This window comes from Leuciscus leuciscus (assembly GCF_965113295.1).
Source record: "Leuciscus leuciscus genome assembly, chromosome: 2".
NCBI classification, from domain to species: domain Eukaryota; kingdom Metazoa; phylum Chordata; class Actinopteri; order Cypriniformes; family Leuciscidae; genus Leuciscus; species Leuciscus leuciscus.
The window spans coordinates 58,473,106-58,493,980 of record NC_138726.1 but is presented as its reverse complement, the minus strand read 5'-3'; the positions used below and the strand labels follow the sequence as shown (position 1 = coordinate 58,493,980).

Here is a 20,875-nt window from a genome sequence, read left to right as displayed (position 1 = left end):
TGTACGACAATAAAAGGTGGTAAATTGATTGTAAATTAAACACAAGTGAAAGAAATGTTCAGTCAAGTCAAGTCACCTTTATTTATATAGCGCTTTTTACAATACCGATTGTTTCAAAGCAGCTTTACAGTGATAACAGGGGAAAATGTAACAAAAAAATAGTGTCATAGTCCATCTTAAGTAAATTAAGTGTTGGTTCATTTTTGTTGTAAAAAAACATTTATTAATTTAGTCAATCTGTAGCCTATCCACTCTGGAGAAAACAGTGATGCCATCATCCAGCTCAGTTCAGTTCTCATAAATGGTTCAGAAAACACTGTCAGAACTTCGTTATTCATTTAAAATTGTTATAATAAACAATAACTGTAGTAATTATGGTAGGCAATTTGATATTGAATGTCCTGCTGAAAAAAACCAACAACAACAACAACAAAAAAAACACTAAAACCAGCCTAGGCTTGTCTTAACTGGTTTAAGCTGATCGCCAAGGCTGGCTGGCCAAGTATTCAGCTGGTTTTAGCTGGTATCCCATCTTGACCAGCCTGGTCAGCTAAAAAAGCGTCCAAAACCCCTCTAAAGAATAGCCTTGGAGACCAGCTAAAACCAGCCAATCAGCTTAGGCTGGTTTTAGCTGTTTTTCTTTTCTTTTCTTTTCTTTTCTTTTCTTTTCTTTTCTTTTCTTTCAGCAGGGCATGGTTTCAAGCATCTGTAAACCATTAGCACCATGGTTGTTGTAAAATAGTATTAAAAAATACACTTAACAAAAAAGCCAAGATCCTTGCTAATCAAGATATGCTAATCAAGCAATATTAGAAATATAGGCTACTGAATTTATTTGAAATTCACAGGAAATAAGGCAAAAAGAATATGCTTAAAAGTTCATTGTAGGTTACACCACTGTACCGTTAATGTACTAAAACATATAAACAAAGTAGCCTAGTAGCAATGCAAAAAGAAATCACAGAAAAGAGATGTTATTTCAAGTTTTGTTTCCATACTTAAAAAACATATTAGTTGACAAGCTAACGCATCAACGGGTAACACTTTTAAACGAACAAGGATTGGAGATCACCACTTCAGCCTTCGGGAGTGACAACCTGCAACAAACAATTCTTATATGTATTTCAATTTTACTTGAATGCAACCAATGAATTTGGCAACGAATAATACCTCTCTTGTCGGTCGTCTTGCTGCGCTGTCGTGGAAGAGTGAAGTCAAAGCGGAAAGATGATGATTCAGGAGTCTTCAAAACCTCTTCAAGTTTCATCTGCTCCTCATTCTCCTACAGTGAAAAAGTCATAGCTTCATAATTATTCTCTCTCCAAAATATAAATGAAACATCAAATAAAACCATAGAAGGCTATGTTGTGAGAATGTGTAGCTACTTTTAAAGGAGTTTAGGCCCTTATTTGTGAGTTAGAGCCATTACTTACAGATGGGCTTTGCTGGAGTCTGGTTTTGAGTTTAGGTGTGTTTTGGCTGTCCTTCTCCCTCTCTTTCTCCTTCTCTTTCTCCCTCTGTTGAAGAATAGCATTGCGAGTAGTTCTGTACTCCAGAGCGAAGTCACTGACGGTCTTACAAAAGGCCTCTGCGCTCGTTTCTCTCACCATGGAGCGCGAGTAACCGAGGAAGAGCAGGAACGAGTGGAATCTGAGTGCAAGAAGAAAGGAATATAATGGACCTGTAGACTTTGTTTGCATTGTCTGAGTAATTTTGTGGAACGGATTTTAACACTAATCCCTCACTATTGGTAGCTGAAAGCATAATAAATAATATTCAATAAATTAACTCTTTCCCCCCCAGCGTTTTTTTTTTTTTTTTTTTTTTGTTGCCAGCAACTGTATGAATTCCTGAACATGCAATATGTCAAAAGAAAGAACTCTGCTTTAAAAAAAAAAAAAAAATTTTTAAATCTGTTTTATTCTAGCTTCATGCATTATTTTGAATGTGGGTAACACTTGAATGTGGGAAAGTTTCATAAAAAAAGCAACATTCTAAGCAAAAAGCTGAGAAAATCACGTTTTTGTCAAACACTACATCTGGATCAAACTCAGAACGATGATCAAAACATATGGAGTAGATCGAAGATTAGGTAGTTTTGATTCATATGCTGTTTAATGTTGATGATCCCGTTATTTTACATATGATAACATACCACTTGTTTCTGCATCTTCTTGTTTTGATCAGGAGATTCAGTAATCTTTCAGAAGATGTGTCATAGCACCCCCAACCATATAGCAGTGAAAACACGGAATGCTAATGCTAATGCTACCGCTAACCCGGACGTCGAGGTCATTTCCGTGATTTGGGAAAAGCCTGTAAAAGTCCTGGCAGAAAGCGATGCATAAGGATGTAGTGTAACGACGCCCAGTTCCAGGAATGCACTAATATTTTGTTGGTAGTACCAGTTTGCAACAATTATTAGTTAACACTAAGTTGTCAACACTTCGGAAAAAATAATAATGTGTCGTTACACTACATCCTTATGCATCGCTTTCTGCCAGGACTTTTACGTGCTTTTCCCAAACCCCTGAAGTGACGTCGACGTCCGGGTTAGCGGTAGCATGAACCATCAGGCAAGTGTTATTTAAATAAACTCCTGATGTACTACAAACTTTCCAATGTCTCGTTTTATGAGTACAGAACCTATTTGTTCTACTGTAGAAGTTCGGTGCCATTCTGGGCATTATTAGTGGGGTAATTTACGAGATACAACCTTGGATCCATTAGCGCCTGCACTAAGCCATTCAGCTGATATCTCTAAATAAGCTCTAACTTTAATAATAATGTTCACCCAAGGGAGAAAAGGCTTCTGGGGGGTTTTTGGCTCGAGGTCATGGTGCAAAGGACCCTAGGTTGATTTTACTCCGAACCATCCTTTTAAGCCTATTACAAGTCAAGAGGTTTGACAAACTGGATTGAATTAATGTTTCATAAGGTTCACTTAAATGCTTGAAATTTGTTTTGTAGACATAAATCTCGCATTGCGCGGAGCGATAGTGCATTCGTACGGATGCGTCGAGGTTATATTGGGAAATAGTAATGATGAATACATGAAATCGATTGGCTGGGAACATTACATTTGAATAAACCAATCCGAATGCGAATAGAGTTTCATGGCTGAACTATTCATTTGTAGAAAGCAAATGGTTTTACCTGTTGATGACTCTGCGGTGAACTGCTCGTAGCACCTTCAACCTCTCCTCACAGTCTTTCAGAAACTGGCGGAGCCGAAGATGGAGCACTGCCTCTTCTCCACCTTCCTCTTTTCTTCCTCCTCCTTTCTTCTTCTTTCCATCCTTCTCGAGAAGTCTTAGTTGATCCCAGGATGCTTTACAAAGGGATTCAAGCTGGGAGAGATTCAGTTGCACTTGTGTGTAGTCACACTGGAGTGCAGTTGTTTATGAGAGACAGGAAAAGAGGGAGAAAATGAGTCAAGAGTCAAGTCCAAATTTATTCTTATAAATGGCACCAAATGGTAGCATCTAAAGTGAAAAGAGAAGAGGGCCTTAAATGGACCCTTGGGGCACACCGCATAATTGGGGAACCAACGAAGAAGAAAACTTCGCAAGTTTCCTTCCCAAGAGAAGGAAATATGGTCACTACATGTCCAGAACAAATAACAGGCTTCAAATTAACTGGATATCATTAGGCTGAAGTAGGATAACTTACAAAACGAGTATGCATGTTTACTTAGTCAAAACTTTTGACACAACAAAAGCATTATGCAGCCTTAGCCTAATGATTGAGAAGCACACGTGTTTCCCACAATGCAATGCACTGAACATGACTTTCCCTTTCCAATGAACGAGGTCATATCTGTTTTTATCATCTTCCTGGGTTATTATTTGCTTAGACTGCCAACATTAAAGAAATGCACAATATTCTTAGTACAAAACACATTCACATACCTTGCTGGCTTTTGTGACAGCAGTGATGTCGGAGTAGAGATCAGAGGATTGTGGGTAAAGCTGGAGCAATAACACACACACGTGATGAAGAAGAGGCTGCCGGCCGTGTGTGTCTCTCACCTGAGAGAGTTTGCCCAGGTAACTCAACTCAAACCCCCTCGCCTATACAAAACAGAAAACACACACCTTCATGCAATGTGCAGGATACAGGTAATCAGGCACACACATCTTTATGCAGGCATTCTCACCTTACAGCCGTTCAGAAAGTTGCCGATGGCCAGAACAGTTGCAAGTATACAGCGAAACGTCTGATTAGCCGCTAGCTGCTCCATGGCAAGCTTCAGATGGAAGAGCGGCTCTGCGATCTCCTGTTTACACACACATACTGTGAGCACAAATCACAGACAACAGACATCACAACAGTTCAAAGCTCTTTAGTTCATGCTTTTTATTCACATCAGTTCAAACAATAATAAATAATCCCATAGCCAAAGAACATTTTGCAAACATTCCCATTAAATTATAAAAATGTTATTCCTGGATGATTCCTGAATGTTCCCTGAACAATCAAAACGTCCGCTTTTTGTAAATGTTTATTTATTTATTTTATTCTTGGTTATGAATGTTGATGGGCTCCATTGACTTCCAAAAACAGTATGGAAGTTCACAATGGTGTACATCAACTGTTTGGTTTCTGACATTCTTCAAAATATCTTCTTTTGTGTTCAACAGAAGAAATAAGTTTTAACAGGTTTGGAACAACATGAGGGTGAGTAAATGATGACAGATTTATTTTATTTTTGGTGTGAACTATCCATTTAAATAACAACCCAAAAGTTTTCCAAAATGTCACAGGGAAAATGATAGACTCATATTCTCCAATCATGCAGTTACGGATTCTTTGACTTGTGCATGAGATGATCACAGTTTTATAAGAGTTTGTGATATATTATCTCGTCCCCTTCTCGCTCTGTTTGGATGTGCTTAAATCTATAGCAAGGTCACGCTCCTGTCACTAGTGATGTAGTACTCGAGTCCGGTCTCGAGACTCGGTCTCGACCCTTCAAAGACTCGGTCTTGACTCGGTCTCGACCCTTCAAAGACTCGGTCTTGACTCGGACTCGGCATATGCGGTCTCGTCCCCATCACTAACTTAGTCCACTAGAATACATACCACTAGAAAATTTGAATTTGCTCTGCATGTCCTAACTATGATTAAAAAAGTCAGGGTGGGCTTAACATGTTGATGACAGAGAAGCACTGTTGAAGCAGTTTAGAAAAATAGGCAGAAGATGATGCATGTGGTAGGGATTTTTTTAATGATAGTAAAAGCATAGTCCATATTAAGACGTTAAGCCTGCTCCTCTAAACAATTCCCAATCTAGCTTAGTCTGTAGGCCTAACTTTTGATTATTAACTGGGGTGATATTAAATCATGAATATGAAAACTGACATGTTTTTATGGTCTTGGTCTCGACTCCTAAAGACTTGGTCTCGACTCGGACTTGCTTCGTCAAAGACTCGGTCTTGACTCGGACTCGACTGTATTTGAAAACCAATGGACTCGGTCTCGACTCGGTCTCGACCCTTCAAAGACTCGGTCTTGACTCGGACTCGGCATAGGTGGTCTCGTCCCCATCACTACCTGTCACACATGCACACTTCAATGAGCCACACAACACAACGCATGTTAATGTGTTTACACGGCAGGCCAAATCGTGGTAAGGGGCAAAAATATGTCGATTGGTTAATGCTTAAAGACCCCCTGTGGTGAAAATCCAGTTTTTAATGTTGTTTATGTGTCTATGTGGTGTTTTTAATATGCTTTAAGACAAACCATGTGTAAATTCATAAGTCGACAGCATTTCTGAGTATTTTCTTCCTAAAACTGCAGTGAACCAAAGACAGTCTCAAAAACACACTTTGAAATCGCTGGTGTTTCTGACGACACAAACTACCTTGTAACCGTGTGATCGTCAACCAGTGGATCTCTGATCTGAGTGAGTGAGTGGGGGCGGGGCTCATTTGCATATTCATAGAACCGTGTATACTTAATGAGGCAAGGGTGTCGAGTTACATTCAAGATATTTTAAGGCATGAAGACATTTTTTCAAGTGAAAATTTGCTCAAAACTTTTGCGATTTTTTTCTAAATGTCGACAAAAAACTATTGTGAAATGACGGCGTTTCCATTAACCGATGTTATACGACTAAACGTCTTTTTTTCCTCTCGCGATAAGTCATTTAAAAAATCATGGCGACAGATGTTGGTAGGTTTACGTATATCCCAGCCACTGCACTGGCCACCATTATCATTAATCGAAGGAGACGCATGTGTGTTATCCAAGCACTAATGGTAAGGAAAGACCCTATACTTGTGAACTGGATATATGGATGGTAACTATACTGGATGTATGAGGTGTTTTATGGGTGTTTCTCCCTCATATCTGCTTCCAGGTCTTGATTGTGGCATTTCTTTGAGGTTTAGAATCCAGTATTCCTGTAATTCTTTTGTCTTATATGAATTTAATAAAGAACTCTGTCTCGTATTCTGTCCAAACACACCGCCTCATCTACGTCAGCTGACCTGTAAATGCGCAAAAACTGTTTCCATTGCAGTTTTGTGAAATATTTCTTTTTCGAATTGCCTGAAAAACCACCTCATGCGAGCGGAAAAACTTTTTTGCGAAATTGACATGTTTCCATTGGGCGTATTTTCAATTCGCAATTTCAATTTGTGCAATTTGAAGGGTAATGGATAGTCTAGTCTCTCACTCTCTCCATGCTGTCGTGGTCCAGAGCGAAGGCCCAGATCTGCAGTCTGGCGCTCAGATGAGGAACGGTCCCCAGGGTCAGGAGACACTGCTCTGCGGGGCCGAGAGACGAGCCCGGGGCCCGAGCCTGAGCCTCTGCGATCACGTTCAGCTCGTCTTCAGTGGGAACCAGCATCTGCAACCTCTGAACCAATTCAATTCACATTTATTTGTATAGCGCTTTTCACAATACACATCGTTTCAAAGCAAATGCATGTGTCTACATTACAATCATCATATCTATGGTGAATCTTCCAAAATGAGACCATATTAAAGGGCAAAGAGACTGAATGTTGATGTCATGACTAAGGGAGCTCACCTGGATGTCTTCTCTGTCTAGTACCGTGTTGTCCATGCTGAATATGGCAGGAGGGAGAAGGTGAGCCGGTGGGAGTCCGCTCAGCGCTATAGTGATGATGTTACTGCGCTTCACACTCAAAACACACACACACGGCTGCTTCTGCTGCGCAAACCAACAGACAGAGAGAGATGTGGAGCAGAAACACTGAAAAGCTCGATACGTAGAGGCTTGAGGCTGGAATGCACTACGATTATTGACTGATTTGCAGTCGGGATGAGATGAAGCTGTAGTTGCCATGCCAGCTAGAGTTGACAGATTTCACAGAAAATCAACTCTGTTTTTTTAGCCTCAGACTTTGATTCCATGGAGTCGGAGGAGATCAAACATGTTTGATGTTTTGAACCGACTTTAGAACACGTGTTGTTTACATTTGTCACACGTCTCCTAGCAACAAGCTGCACGGTTGTTGTTTTCGGAACAACTTGAAACGTCTGTTCTGCGTTTAGTGCGGCGTTTTCAACATTTTAGATGCCGGAATATGATCGTTCTGGTACGAAGGCCCCCCCCCCCCCCCCGCTTTAACATTCAAAAGCCAGCTATATATTTTCATGTAAAAAGACCAGATTTGTACCTTGAAAATTAATATTATAAATATGCTTTGAATTTTATTTGGAAAATATTTAATTTCTACTATATTGCATTATAAAAAAGAAGAAGAATTCTACTCACTATTTTACCGTTTTGTACATGTATTATTATTTATTTTTTTAATCAATGTTTAATTTATTTATTTAGCTAATTTAATCTTTATTTTTCATTATTTGTTTATTTTTACATTTTTTACACTGTTTTTCTTAACTTTTTTCTTCTCACGGGCCCCCAATACTCTTAAAAATAAACCTTCCAAAAAGCAGGTTTTCACAGCAATTTTTTTTTATTCCAAAAGAACCTTTCATTGAAAAGTTCTTAAAATAACTATATTTTCCCCCTTAGTTAAAATATCTAAAGAACCATTTTGTGGAATGGAAAAGATTCTATGGATTGTAAAGGTTCTTCACTGAGCCAATAAAGAACCTTGGGGTTTTAAAATCTGTCCCGTTAAGAAGTCGTGTAGTGAATTCCAGCCTTTACTGAAAGATTTATTTTAGATGTATATGTGAACATCATAGTCTTACCCGCCGTCGCTCCATCAGACAGCAGAGCGCGCTGTTGCTGCTGCTGCTCTTGCTCTCAAACAGGTATTCCAGTCGATTGGTGTCAAGATGAACCGGTTCCAGACCGGCCCAGATGGACTGGGGCCCGAAGCGGCCCACTCTCGGCAGTGGCTGCAGACTCACCAGCGCCCTCCAGTGGAGCCTCAGCGTACGAGCGCCTGGCGGACCCGGCGACCCGCTGGATACAGGAGGAGGAGCTGAGGGGGGAGGGGGTGGAGCCAAAGGGGGAGGGGGCGGGGGCACCAGGGAGGCTGCAATCTGATTGGCCGAAATGCGGGAGGAGTCTTCATCAATGCTGTCCAGCTCAAGATCCTCGTCATCCCAGAGGTCGGAGAAGTCGAGGGCGTTGAGGCGGAGCAGGGGGGCGTGGCTTATGAGGGATTCGAAAGATTCGGCTTGTTTCATTGGGTCTTCGTTAGGGATTTTTTTTTTTTTTTACTTGAGGAAAGTCAATGAATGTTGTGCAAAATGATGGATAGGAGGTGAATCTTCTCCAAATCAATGACCAAATATCAGCTCAGTATCGCTACTTCAGAGGGACGGTTTACCTTGATCAGTGTCCGATGATCCAATGATCCTCCAACGTTACAAGATTTGCCTTGTACAATTTCACTGGGTCTTCGTTGGTGATTTATATAAAAAAAACTTAAAGTAAATGAATGTTGTGCAAAATGATGCCTAGGTGGTGAACGTTATGTGAGAACTCTCATGAAGGGGTTTCGAGTGCGCTTGTGCAAAATAAGAATGAAGAAATGAAATGAAATGAAAATGAATGAACCTGGCTCTGCTTCTTCTCCAAATCAACACAATGACCAAATATCAGCTCAATGCAGCTCAGAGGAAAGCTTTACCTTGATCAGTGTCGGTATAGTTGCACCCAGCTTTGCAAATGATCCTCCAACGTTACAAGATTTGCCTTGAACCAATAATAAAGAAACATACTCCCATGTTCTTCAAAGTAAAAAAAAAAAAGGCTAGTAAAGATAATCCATTCATAAAACAACAGCTCCTCCGTCAACACTGGGTTTGAGCTTGATGTGTCTGATGGGTCAAATGAGAAAGTCTTGCAGATCATGTGATGTGTATTTCAGAAGGCCCAGTGAATCCATCCGTTGACCGTCAAGCATCTATAGGATCCTTTTTAGCACGTTCTCCACGCCGTCGTCTTCATTTAAGCGCTCTGTTGAGCATGTGTGTGTCTGTGTGTGTGAGAGAGACGTGAAACTCCGTCTGTGTCCCAGACATTATGAGGGGTCGTTTACACGGTGTTTATTTGAGTTGCGCCCTTTCCCTTAATTTCCTTATCTCTCCAGCATCTCCTGTTTATATCACAGCTTCACTATCTCTCCGTCTCCACCCTTTCGCTCTCCTTCCCTCTCTCTCAGGCTCTCCATGCTGAGACTCAGACTGCATATGGATTTTGGGTCAATAATCACTATAACTGTTGCTGATTCTTGATTGGTTTGGGATCCGAACAACTGTCTAATTCTAAGTATATTGCATTATATATAATTAGAAAATGTCTTTAGGTTGCTTTCTGTCTGCAAGAACATGAACTAAAAGAGTTGAAGAACTCAGTTCAAGTTGCCTAAGAAGCAAAGTGTGTGTGTGTGTGTGTGTGTGTGTGTGTGTGTGTGTGTGTGTGTGTGTGTGTGTGTGTGTGTGTGTGTGTGTGTGTGTGTGTGTGTGTGTGTGTGTGTGTGTGTGTGTGTGTGTGTGTGTGTGTGTGTGAGAAAATCACGCAGTGGATTTTTCCAGTTCAGCTCCTATAAACATGCCATTAGTTTTTCTGTTTTCCTGTCATTCTGCAGATAAAATGGCTCTTTAAATATATATATATATGGTTCAAGGACTCTTAACAACCCTTAGGTTTGAAATAGAGAGTTTTTATCAGTTCTAAAACATTAGTAGCACAGATATAGAGACAAAAATTATGTGGCTGAATTTATTTTTTCTACAGCATTTATTTTTTCACTTATTATTTTTCTAGTAATGAACATTTATAGGCCTAATAGTATATGAATAGCTTGATCTGAATGGCACAATACAGAATCTGCTGGTTTCTGAAGTGAACACTGTTCAGAATAACGGCGTCTCATGTGGCTCAGTCTCCAGAAGCTGTTGATGTTTGTTTGGGAACTCGGGGGAAGTCATTGGCATCACAGGACCGAATGTTGTCTATAATTATGTTTAATGATGTTTAATTATCGGAGCTTTGAGAGGGCAATCCCAGACTCCGGTCCACAGGGAACGACCTCTGATTAGAATCAGTGAAACGTTATTCATATTCGTTCTCTTTATGATGTGAAAGAGACGTATGAGTCAGAGAGCCTTCAATAAAGCTATTCAACTGCTAGACTTTAATAGCTAAATTAAATGTCTCTCAGTTTTTTTTTCTCTCTTTCTCTATTTCTTTCCTTTTTTTCTTTTTTTTTTCTTTTGGTCCTTTTAAAAAGCTCCTAAACAAATCTTTTCATTTTGTGCATTAGAATCCTGTTGATTCTAAAGGATTCTTGGTTGAGCTCATCTAGCATAAGAAACAAATGACAAGGTAACACTTTACAATAAGATTCATTAGTTAACATTAGTTCATGTATTAACTAACATGAACTAACAATGAGCAATACATGTATTTATTCATCTTTCTTAATATTAGTTAATAAAAATACAGCTGTTCATTGTTTGTGAATGTTAGTTCACAAATACAACCTTTGATTTTAATAACGTATTAGTAAATGTTGAAATTAATATTAACTAAGATTAATAAAATGCTGAAGAAGTATTGCTCAATCTTAGTTCATGTTAACTAATGAACCTTATTGTAAAGTGTTACCAATTATAATATAAATGTCATAGTATTCCTTTAGAATTCATATTTATGTTTTAATGTGGTTTAAAATAGCCTATTATGTTTTAATGTCCAACTATTTGAAAATGTACCTTATTATCTCATTAAAATCTCTGATCTTTGTACTTCCAGTGATGGTGCTGTATTTGCTGTGATCGTCACGACGACATTTCATTGGCTCTTCGTAACGCCATACGTCATCTCTCAACGCCGGGAGCGCGCACGCTCCTTTTGCCCTGCTCCGGAATGTTATTTATGGCAGGCGCGTTCCCGCGGACCGCACCGTTATTATTCGACGAGCGACTGACACCGAAACTACAATGTCAAACATTTTCGGGACTCTGAGCGCTTCCGTGTTCACGCGCGCCGGGAATAAGGACCCATCCTGATTAGTTATATTACACGCGCAAAATCTCCCAGCGATCAAATGGTATTTCTGGACGCAAAAGATTGAGAGGATGTGTCATCTTTCAGATAAGGTAAGTGGCGAGCGAGCGCTTTACGAACTTCACACCGCAGTGTTATTTTCTGTTGCGCTGATAACGAACATTTTAACGCGATTGTTAAATTATCGCGCGTTTGTTTCATATGAAACTCGCAGTTTTTTGTTTGTTTCTTGTGTTTATAATGACTTTAAATGATTGACGTCAACCTCGATCTACGTGTGTTACAGCTACGAAGCGTATAATGTTATTTAAAGTGTTCGCGAGAGACGATACGAAGAAAACGCGTTCAAAAAAACTGCGCGAACAAACGAAATATGTGCGCCTGTATTTATTACGTAATGAGCGCGCGGGACAGATGCGCGTGGGATTGAGCTGCAGTTCATCTAGGCTTTCTTAAAAGCGCAGTTCCTTGGGAAAATGATTAGAAGAGAAAGAAAACTGTATGTATATAAGTTTATGCATTTCGTAACATGATCTAAACCACGCCGGTTTCAGTTTCAGACAGCTGCATGATAGACTGATGGTGCAACCACTTCAAAACACTTGTCACGCGCATCACTGTCACTGCTGACATCATGCAATAATGTCTCTATAGAAACATTGAAATGTATTAAAATGATCACGAACTGCATAGTCCAAAATTAACCTACTATGATGACACTAAGATGAAAATGTTAAATGCATGGGTAACACTTTACAATAAGGTTCTTTAGTTTATTTACTAACATGAACTAACAAAGATCAATTTGTTACAGTATTTATTAATCTTTGTTAATGTTAGTTAATACAAATCCAGCTGTTCATTGTTTGTTCATGTTTGTTCATGTTTGTAACAAATACAACCTTTGATTTTAATAAATAGTATTAGTAAATGTTGAAATTAATATTAACTAAGGTTAATAAACTCTGTAGAAGTATTGCTCAATCTTAGTTCACGTTAAAGGTATAGCGGAGGATGTTTTACTTCCTGGTGGGTAGTCTAAACTATTGGTCCTCCTAATTGTCAATCATTCTGGTGAATCAATCAAACTTTTCAAAAAGTGGAGAGGGCGGGTCTTATCTAAAATTTGGAAAGATCCTCCGCTATACCTTTAACTAATGTAGCTAACTAATGTTAAATAATGAACCATATTGTAAAGTGTTACCAATTCATTTTATAATGCCAACAGATTCATGTGGTATGATGAATATCTCCTCTTTTTTCAAAGTCCTAATATGTGTGATTATTTTAGTAGTGATCGTTTGCATTCGGCCTGCTGATGCACTGGTGATGCATGTGTGAGTTTCAGTGGAAGTGGCTCTGTCTTTATTTATCCCTCGCTCGCCCGGTGTAGGTGGAAGTGTGAGAGAGAGAGAGAGTGAGTCAGGAAGAGATGATGGAGGTAATCAGAAGAAAAGACTCGAACGGCCTCTTCTCAGACAACTCCGACAACGACTGTGAGGTATGAACGTCTGTGTGTGTGTGTGTGTGTGTGTGTGTGTGTGTGTGTGTGTGTGTGTGTGTGTGTGTGTGTCAGAGATGATCTGTGAGTGTCATAATGTGAAACACACATGTTGATGGTCTCTCTGCAGAACATGGGGGCGTGTGGACAGAGTACAGGTGTGTGTCTGTGTGAAAATACACCCTTCTGCGATCAGCACACACAGGAGGTGAGAGTCTATCGATGGCTGTTGTCATACTGTGTATATATATATATTGTAGAGAGAGAGAAAGAGAGAGAGAGAGAGAGAGAGAGAGAGAGAGAGAGAGAGAGAGAGAGAGAGAGAGAGAGAGAGAGAGAGAGTAAGGTCATTTATTGTGTTACAGAAGATTCTATTTCAAATAAATGCTGTTCTTTTGAACGTTATATCTATCAAAGAATCATGGATATACTGTATTTACAAATATATTAAGCAGCACAGCTGATTTTAACATCGATAATAATCATAAATGTTTCTTGATCATCAAATCATCATATTATCCTGATTTCTGAAGGATCATGTGACTCTGAAGACTGGAGTAATGATGCTGAAAATTCAGCTTTGATCACAGGAATAAATTACACTTTACTATATATTCACATAAAACAACTGTTTTATATTGTAATATTTCACAATATTATTGTATTTTTGATTAAATGAACACACAAACACACACACACACACACACACACACACACACACACACACACACACACACACAGTGCTAAAAAAATGTAACTTCAATTTATATAATATATTTATTTATAATATTACATTTATTAAAACAGGCTTACATAATATAAATCTATACATTTTCTGTCCAGGCAATGTTATATAACAAAGAGAGATAAGCTTCTATTCTTCTTTTAAATTTCCAGAGACTACATGAGCTAAATTTGAGCTAAATAATGACATTATTATCTTTAAGAGTCCAGTTTATCACGGTGAAGCTCATTGACTATTGATTATTGAATAAAGCACTACAGACATCAGTGACCTGACTTGATATGAAGACCCACAGAAAGCACATGACTTCAAAATACATTGAAATGTCTCACAAAATAATCAGAGCTTCCAAACTCACTGGAGGGTCTGACTGTAATATTCAGAAGTGCCACAGGAATAATCATATCATAATGTCTCAGAAAGCAGCCAGTAACTGCAAAAGGACCTTAAATTACCTGTTTAATTCATTTAATTACTTTATCTTAAGTTACAAGTGAAAATGCCACATTTGCAGCCTCACTGAGCAACGGTGAAAACCGACCCTTTACAGAGAGAAGCTTCACACACTTGCATGCATGGTTTTGAAATAATTAAAAAAATATTAACAATGTAAATCTATGGGATTTTTTTCAGCCATTTTATCAACCACCATTTTATCATCTGTTAAGTAAAAGTGAATGATGTAAAAAGGGTTGTGGTGTCTCGTCTCTCACCAGGACTCCCGTGTGAAGTGTGTCCAGTGCGGGAAGAACAGACCCATGATCACCAGATACTCCGAGGGTTACGGCACAGAGGTGAGCATCTGCACCAAAGACTGTAAAAAAATATGAATTATAATAATAGTGTCCGTGACGTCACCCGTTTTCGAAGTCCAAAGTGGGCGGAGCCGGCCGTCGCCAGTTTATCACTCATGGATAATAAACGAAAATGGGCAAAGAGGCGGATTAGCTGAGGTGACGTGACGCTAACAGACAGCAGACAAACGGCTAGTAGTGACATCAGCGGCAATCCACCTGTCACTCAAGTGGCCACGCCCTTAATTATGCAGAACTTCCGTCCTTCCCTCTGGTTTTACTTTTTTTTTTAAAAATTGAGTGTTCATCAGAGGGGTCCAAGACCCCAGGACTTTTGTCGCACTTTAACCATGAACATTTACACACAATTTTTTTTTTTATGGATTCGAGGAGTTTAAAAAGTAACAAATCCTTCCCTCACGGGTCAATTTGACCCCTCTAGGAATGAATAGAATGCGAGGAATGCTTCAGTACACATAGAAAAAACTAAAAATGCTCAAAATTCAAACCAAAAATGCTAAAACTTTTCAACAAAAAATATTTTATAATGTCTACATGTGTATCTGAATGCACACTGAAGAAAAACTGACTTTAGGACCCAGCGGAACTGCTCATTTGCTCCATATAGAGATATAAGGCCATCAAGAGTTATATATTTTTTTTTTCCACAAGAGGTCGGCAAAGACACCCAATGTAAGATATTTTGAGCTGAATTAAGTTAGTTGAGTTCATTTGAATTTCAGTTGAATGAATGTGAGAATGTGCTTAAATTACTATTTCTTTAAATCTAGTCATTTTGACCCGCGAGGGAAAGATTTGTTACAAAGTGCGAGGGAAGGATGAGGGTTAAGGCTTAATACAATTATAAAATACAGTTTTATACACTTAATACAGTTATAAAAAACATTCACCAGTTGTCATGATGGGCAAAATTAGCTATATAGACCAAAACCACTTTTTGCACCAGACTGTAAACATGTTTCTTTCTGCTGTAAAGTTGGGCATTTTAACATGTGGGTCTATGGGACTGACTCTCTCCTGCAGCCTGTCTCTAGTGTTGGGCCGTCACTTCAGTGTTGGGTTCAAGAGAGAGACGGAAGGTTGTCGCTTGGTTTGGACGTCTCTGAATGTATGAGTGCAAGTGTGTGTGTTTCAGTGTGTGACTCGTGTTTCAGGAGGAGTGTGTCCAGTCTCATCCTCAGGGAGACAGTGATGCAGACGCAGACATCGAGGACACGGACAGCAGGTGTGTGACACACACACACACACACACACGTGCTGAACTGCATCCACTTCTACGACTCTTTCTCTGCATTGTGATTGGTTCAGGCTCCAGATTGTGGGTTCCCTCCAGCGAATCAGCTCCCGGAAGAGGAAGCGTCAGCGAATCACGCGACAGGACACGACGGAGAGCGAAGACGACGGTGGGCGGAGCCACAGGACTCACCGCTGGAGTCTCCGACTCAGCCCTCATCGCTCACACAACAGGACCATACTGGAGGTCAAATATATGTCTTAATTATTCTGTATCTGGTCTGAAATTACGGTAACACTTTACAATAAGGTTCATTAGTTAACATTAGTTAATGTATTAACTAACATGAACTAAACATTTGTTACAGTATTTATTAAAGGGGTGGTATAATGCTCTTTTTTTACAATATGTAAAATAAGTCTCTGATGTCCCCAGAGTGTGTATGTGAAGTTTTAGCTCAAAACACCTGATCATTTTTTACAGCATGTTAAAATTGTCCCTTTTTTAAGGGTCAGTAAAAACACGTTGTTTCGTGTGTGTCCCTTTAAATGCAAATGAGCTGCTTCTCCCGGCACAGAAGGCGGTGCTTCAAGTGTGTGTGTGTGTGTGTGTGTGTGTGTGTGTGTGTTAGCAGCTCTGATTACCTCACGCAGACAAGCACTAAAATGTCAGAATGTGGTGTAGTCCCTACCAGCCGTTTGTTGTAGTCCTTAAAAAATGATTTCTTTAAAAGAAAATATTTGTAAGTGTTGAAATTAATATGAACTAAGATTAAGTAATGCTGAAGAAGTATTGTTCATTCGTAGTTCAAGTTAACTAAGGTAGTTAAAGGTATAGCGGAGGATGTTTTACTTCCTGGTGGGTAGTCTAAACTATTGGTCCTCCTAATTGTCAATCATTCTGGTGAATCAATCAAACTTTTCAAAAAGTGGAGAGGGCGGGTCTTATCTAAAATTTGGAAAGATCCTCCGCTATACCTTTAACTAATGAACCTTATTGTAAAGTGTTACCGAAATTACTTTTGTAATTTGTAATTTTTAATTGTGTAATTGTGTTCGAGAAGTACAATATATTAAATAATACAACCTAGTTAATGAAATAATAAAAGCACTGATTGTTTTTTTTTTACCATGTAAACTAAAAAAATATATATTTATTTATGTACTGTTTTAATATGCATAGACAAAAATATGCATATTAGTGAATAATAAATTATATGTATATATATATATATATATATATGGTATCAATATATTATTATAGTTTATTATATTTATTTACATTTTCAGTTTTATATTTTTATTGACATTTTTAATTTTATATTTTCTGTTTTCTTTTTAATTTTATTAAATTAAATAAAAAAAAATATGTTTTAATGTCTCAAATATATTTTTAAAATATAAAACTAATAAAAATAAAAATTGATAAAATAAATGTTATCTGTGTTTTAAATATAGTTTTCATTATTTATTTATGTATTTTTTTTTTCTTCCAAATTTAGGAATTCAAGTTAAACTAAAATGTTGCCTTGGGAACTAGATGACATTTATTTTAATATATGAACTAATGCCACAAGTAAAACAATTTTATATTACATTTACATTTATTCATTTAGCAGACGCTTTTATCCAAAGCAACGTACAAATGAGAACAATAGAAGCAGTTAAACTAACTATAGGACAACAATATGCAAGTGATGTGACCCTTCTCAGTTTAATCTTAAAATAAATATAATTTTTTTTTATATTTTTTTTTAATAAATTGAATTATTTTTAAAAAATAAGTCAAATCTGTGTATAATAAGTCAAACTCTTTAGTACAATACAAATAAATGTGTTAAAATAAATAAATAAATAAAATAAATATAATTTTATATATGTAAAACATCACATATGGACTAATATTAATGAAGTAAATGACTATTTGAACCGGTGTTTTGAAGCAACCCGATTGACTGTAGGTTCCTCTTGATCGTATCTCTCTGTCCCGCAGGAGAGTGTGTCTCAGGTTCGTCCGCTGGTCATCTGTCGCTGTGCCGCGCGAGACATTCAATCCGTGACGGATGACAAACCCGTCGGGGGAAAATGGCTCCTCACAGCGTTCCCCGTCCCACTGTCCTCGCCTGTGTCCTGCTATCTACTCATCGTTCCTCTGTCCGTATCTATTATCATCATTCTCATGTCATTCCTCTTACTGCTCACAGATACCTGACATCGCCTTATAACATCACTGTATAATCCTCCTCACTGTATGAATCATGCATTTCTCTCTAGATTTGTTCTCATGTACAGTAATATTAGATCATGCACTTTTAATCAAGACATTTCATTTTAAACTCTTTTGTACAGTTTTATCTATGGAAGACCATTTCTGCCACGTAACAAAACAAAATGCTTTGGTATAATTATGAGATAAAAAGTCAGAATCATGACATACAAAGTCATAATTATGAGATAAAAAGTCATAATTATGACAAAAAAGTAAGTATGAAAAACTAAGTTTCAATTATTAAACAGAAAATTATTTCATAATTATGAGATAAAACGTCAAAATGATGGCATACTTATTCATAATTATGGCATATAAAGTCAAAACAATTGACATACAAAGTCATAATTATGGCATAAAAGTTATAATTATGACAAAAAAGTCAATTATTAGATAAAAAGTCAAAATTAGGACATACTAAGTTATATTTATGAAACTATGAAAATACTTAGTCATACTTATGAGATAAAAAGTCAACATTGACATTCATAATTATGATATAAAGTGTCATGATTATGAGATAAAGTCAAACTCGACATAAAAGTCATAATTAGAAAGTCATAATTATGAAAGTCAATTATGAGATTGAAAGTCAAAATTATGACATACTAAGTTATAATTATGAAACTATAAATGTTCATTATTACATATAATTATGTACTATTACTATAACATAATTATGAAATTTCTGTCATAATTATGAGATAAAAATACAAAATTATGACATACTAAGTTATAATTATGAAACTGAAAATTCTGTCATAATTATGAGATAAAAATAAAAAATTATGACATACTAAGTTAGAATAAAAATTCTGTCATAATTATGAGATACAAAGTCATAATGATGACAAAAATTATGACATTTTTATCATAATTATGACTTTTTATGTTGTGATTAGGACATTTTATGTTTGAATGATTTATGTTCAAAAGGTTGATGAAATAGGCTTCCATAGTTATCGAACACCAAAGACATCAAATTCATTTGACAAAAAGCACATTTGGATGCATGACGTGAGTGTGAAATTACAGCGATAATGTAATTAAGCGAAATCACTGTGTCAAACGTCAAAGTATCTAGTCAAAAACAAGTTTCCACACATAATCGTGTTTAAGTATAAAGTTGTATTAAGTATAAAGTTGTACTTTTTTTAACGAAGGCATCTCTTCACAAGGAAAAATGACTGTAATTGTGGCTAATTACATTTCACATTGAAATTTCATTGGCTTTAAATAATAATAATAATAAAAAGCACCGGAGCTCAAATTGATGGACTCAGCAGTTTAGTAAGATGAGAACATAATTTATATATATAGGCCTATATTTTTAATATAATACAAAAGATGTTAGTAATGACCATGTACTTGGTTCTTTGAAATGTGGAGTAGTTTTTCCCTTGGGTTTCATGCGATGGCGTAAAGTGGGCGTTTAGTGAGTTTGAGGAGGTTTTTTTTGACCCAGACGAGGAGGATGAAGGCCGTGTTCACCCTCAAGAGCAAGATCTATCCTCATCTGCTATTAGCCGTGACCTTTAGTACATTAACCAGCATGCAATTACTTCAGGAAGATTGTAGAAAGGCTGCATCACCTATAACAGCATCTGAGTGCAAAAGAAAGATGTTTTCCGGTCAGAACAAATTTTTACCCTTTAAACATTTTTTAAGTCATGCACAACATTTATGAGGACAGCTGCTTCCATCATCTTGATGGAGTAAATCACTGCACGTCTCTCAGTGTCATCAGTAATAGAGCTGTTATCTAATTCTTCATGTGTGGGAGAGAAGCCAAAGGCCCACCGCCACATGTGGGCTGAATCTATGCAAGCGTCAATCGTTTTACAAACCCTTTTACTTTTTTGGTGTAAATATGCTCTTAAGAGTTTCAGTTCTTCTCGCTTATTCTGTCTTTCATCTGTTCCTGATTCTTCATTTGTGTTCATGGATTCGTTCCTCTGTGTAAAGGGGCTGTTGTTTTACGGCTTTACCGCAGTTTACCGCATTTGAACCGTCTTGAGACGCATTATTCACTGACAGAAGCACAAGAGGCGGGTCAAATGAGTTCAGACAAGCCTTTCCCATAATCTCTCTGCATTAGTTCATTATCTGAACGTGACCGTTCACAGTTTTCCTCTAAGTTATCAGCTGCATGTTTATAATCGCTAAAACGATTCACTACCGGTGTGCATCTGTACCACATTCCAGCTTATTCTAGATCTCACATTTATTCATATTTGCTTACTGCATATTTTCCTTTTTATGTTATATATATATATTTTCCCTGTGGAAATGGTATTGTAAATTGAGTCTATGTCTGGATTTTAAGAGAAATAAAATTATAGTTTGACAGCAAGTCTTGAGTGTCTTATTTTCACAATTAACAAATACTATTGTTGTATCTGCGGTGTATTTTTGGTTGTTTTATTTCTCCTCTTTCATTCTTGACTGTCATGATTCTTAGGTTTTGCGATTGGTTGGTTTTCCTGTCAATCATCATTAATCAACGTGTCGACACCCTAAAGGAACCAATCCGAACTCATCTTCTCCGTATAAAGAACCTGAAGTGACGAGAGGATTCAGTCGCGTGTTTTCTCTTGGTTGTCTTAGGACTTGCTGTTTGTTGTTGTTTTTTTGCTTGGTGAAATTGAGTTATGTTTCCTTTAATTGTTTGATTAATTTGTGACGTGATTTTACTGAAGTGTTCAATCGAAATATCTTCCTGGTCCCAGAGAGGAGGGATAGTTTATTATGTCACGTATATCTACACAATGCATCACGTTAGAGATTGAGTTTGTTTATGCACACCAGGTTAGGAGCGAATAGTAGTTTGATTGGCGTT

General features: G+C 37.5%; 2 protein-coding genes across 3 annotated transcripts; one reads left to right on the top strand and one right to left on the bottom strand.

Moving 5' to 3' along the window:
- Nucleotides 1–65: 65 nt before the first annotated feature.
- LOC309493225 (FH1/FH2 domain-containing protein 1-like) lies at nucleotides 66–8,746 on the bottom strand. Its single transcript, XM_082162375.1, has 9 exons — nucleotides 8,200–8,746; nucleotides 7,043–7,186; nucleotides 6,686–6,868; nucleotides 4,160–4,279; nucleotides 3,912–4,073; nucleotides 3,157–3,386; nucleotides 1,434–1,650; nucleotides 1,171–1,282; nucleotides 66–1,097 (listed from the first exon to the last, which is right to left on the bottom strand). The coding sequence occupies exons 1-9, from the start codon at nucleotides 8,641–8,643 to the stop codon at nucleotides 1,069–1,071; spliced, it is 1,641 nt and encodes a 546-aa protein (XP_082018501.1). The 5' UTR covers nucleotides 8,644–8,746; the 3' UTR covers nucleotides 66–1,068.
- Nucleotides 8,747–11,132: 2,386 nt separating this feature from the next.
- LOC309493274 (uncharacterized protein) lies at nucleotides 11,133–20,385 on the top strand. 2 transcript variants are annotated; one of them, XM_082162446.1, is made up of 7 exons: nucleotides 11,133–11,565; nucleotides 12,867–12,974; nucleotides 13,105–13,182; nucleotides 14,436–14,513; nucleotides 15,692–15,759; nucleotides 15,843–16,014; nucleotides 17,761–20,385. In XM_082162446.1, the coding sequence occupies exons 2-7, from the start codon at nucleotides 12,906–12,908 to the stop codon at nucleotides 17,977–17,979; spliced, it is 684 nt and encodes a 227-aa protein (XP_082018572.1). In that variant the 5' UTR covers nucleotides 11,133–11,565; nucleotides 12,867–12,905; the 3' UTR covers nucleotides 17,980–20,385. The 2 variants fall into 2 exon arrangements, with proteins under 2 accessions (XP_082018572.1, XP_082018571.1); XM_082162445.1 differs by having other exon boundaries at nucleotides 11,147–11,565; nucleotides 15,689–15,759.
- Nucleotides 20,386–20,875: the final 490 nt, after the last annotated feature.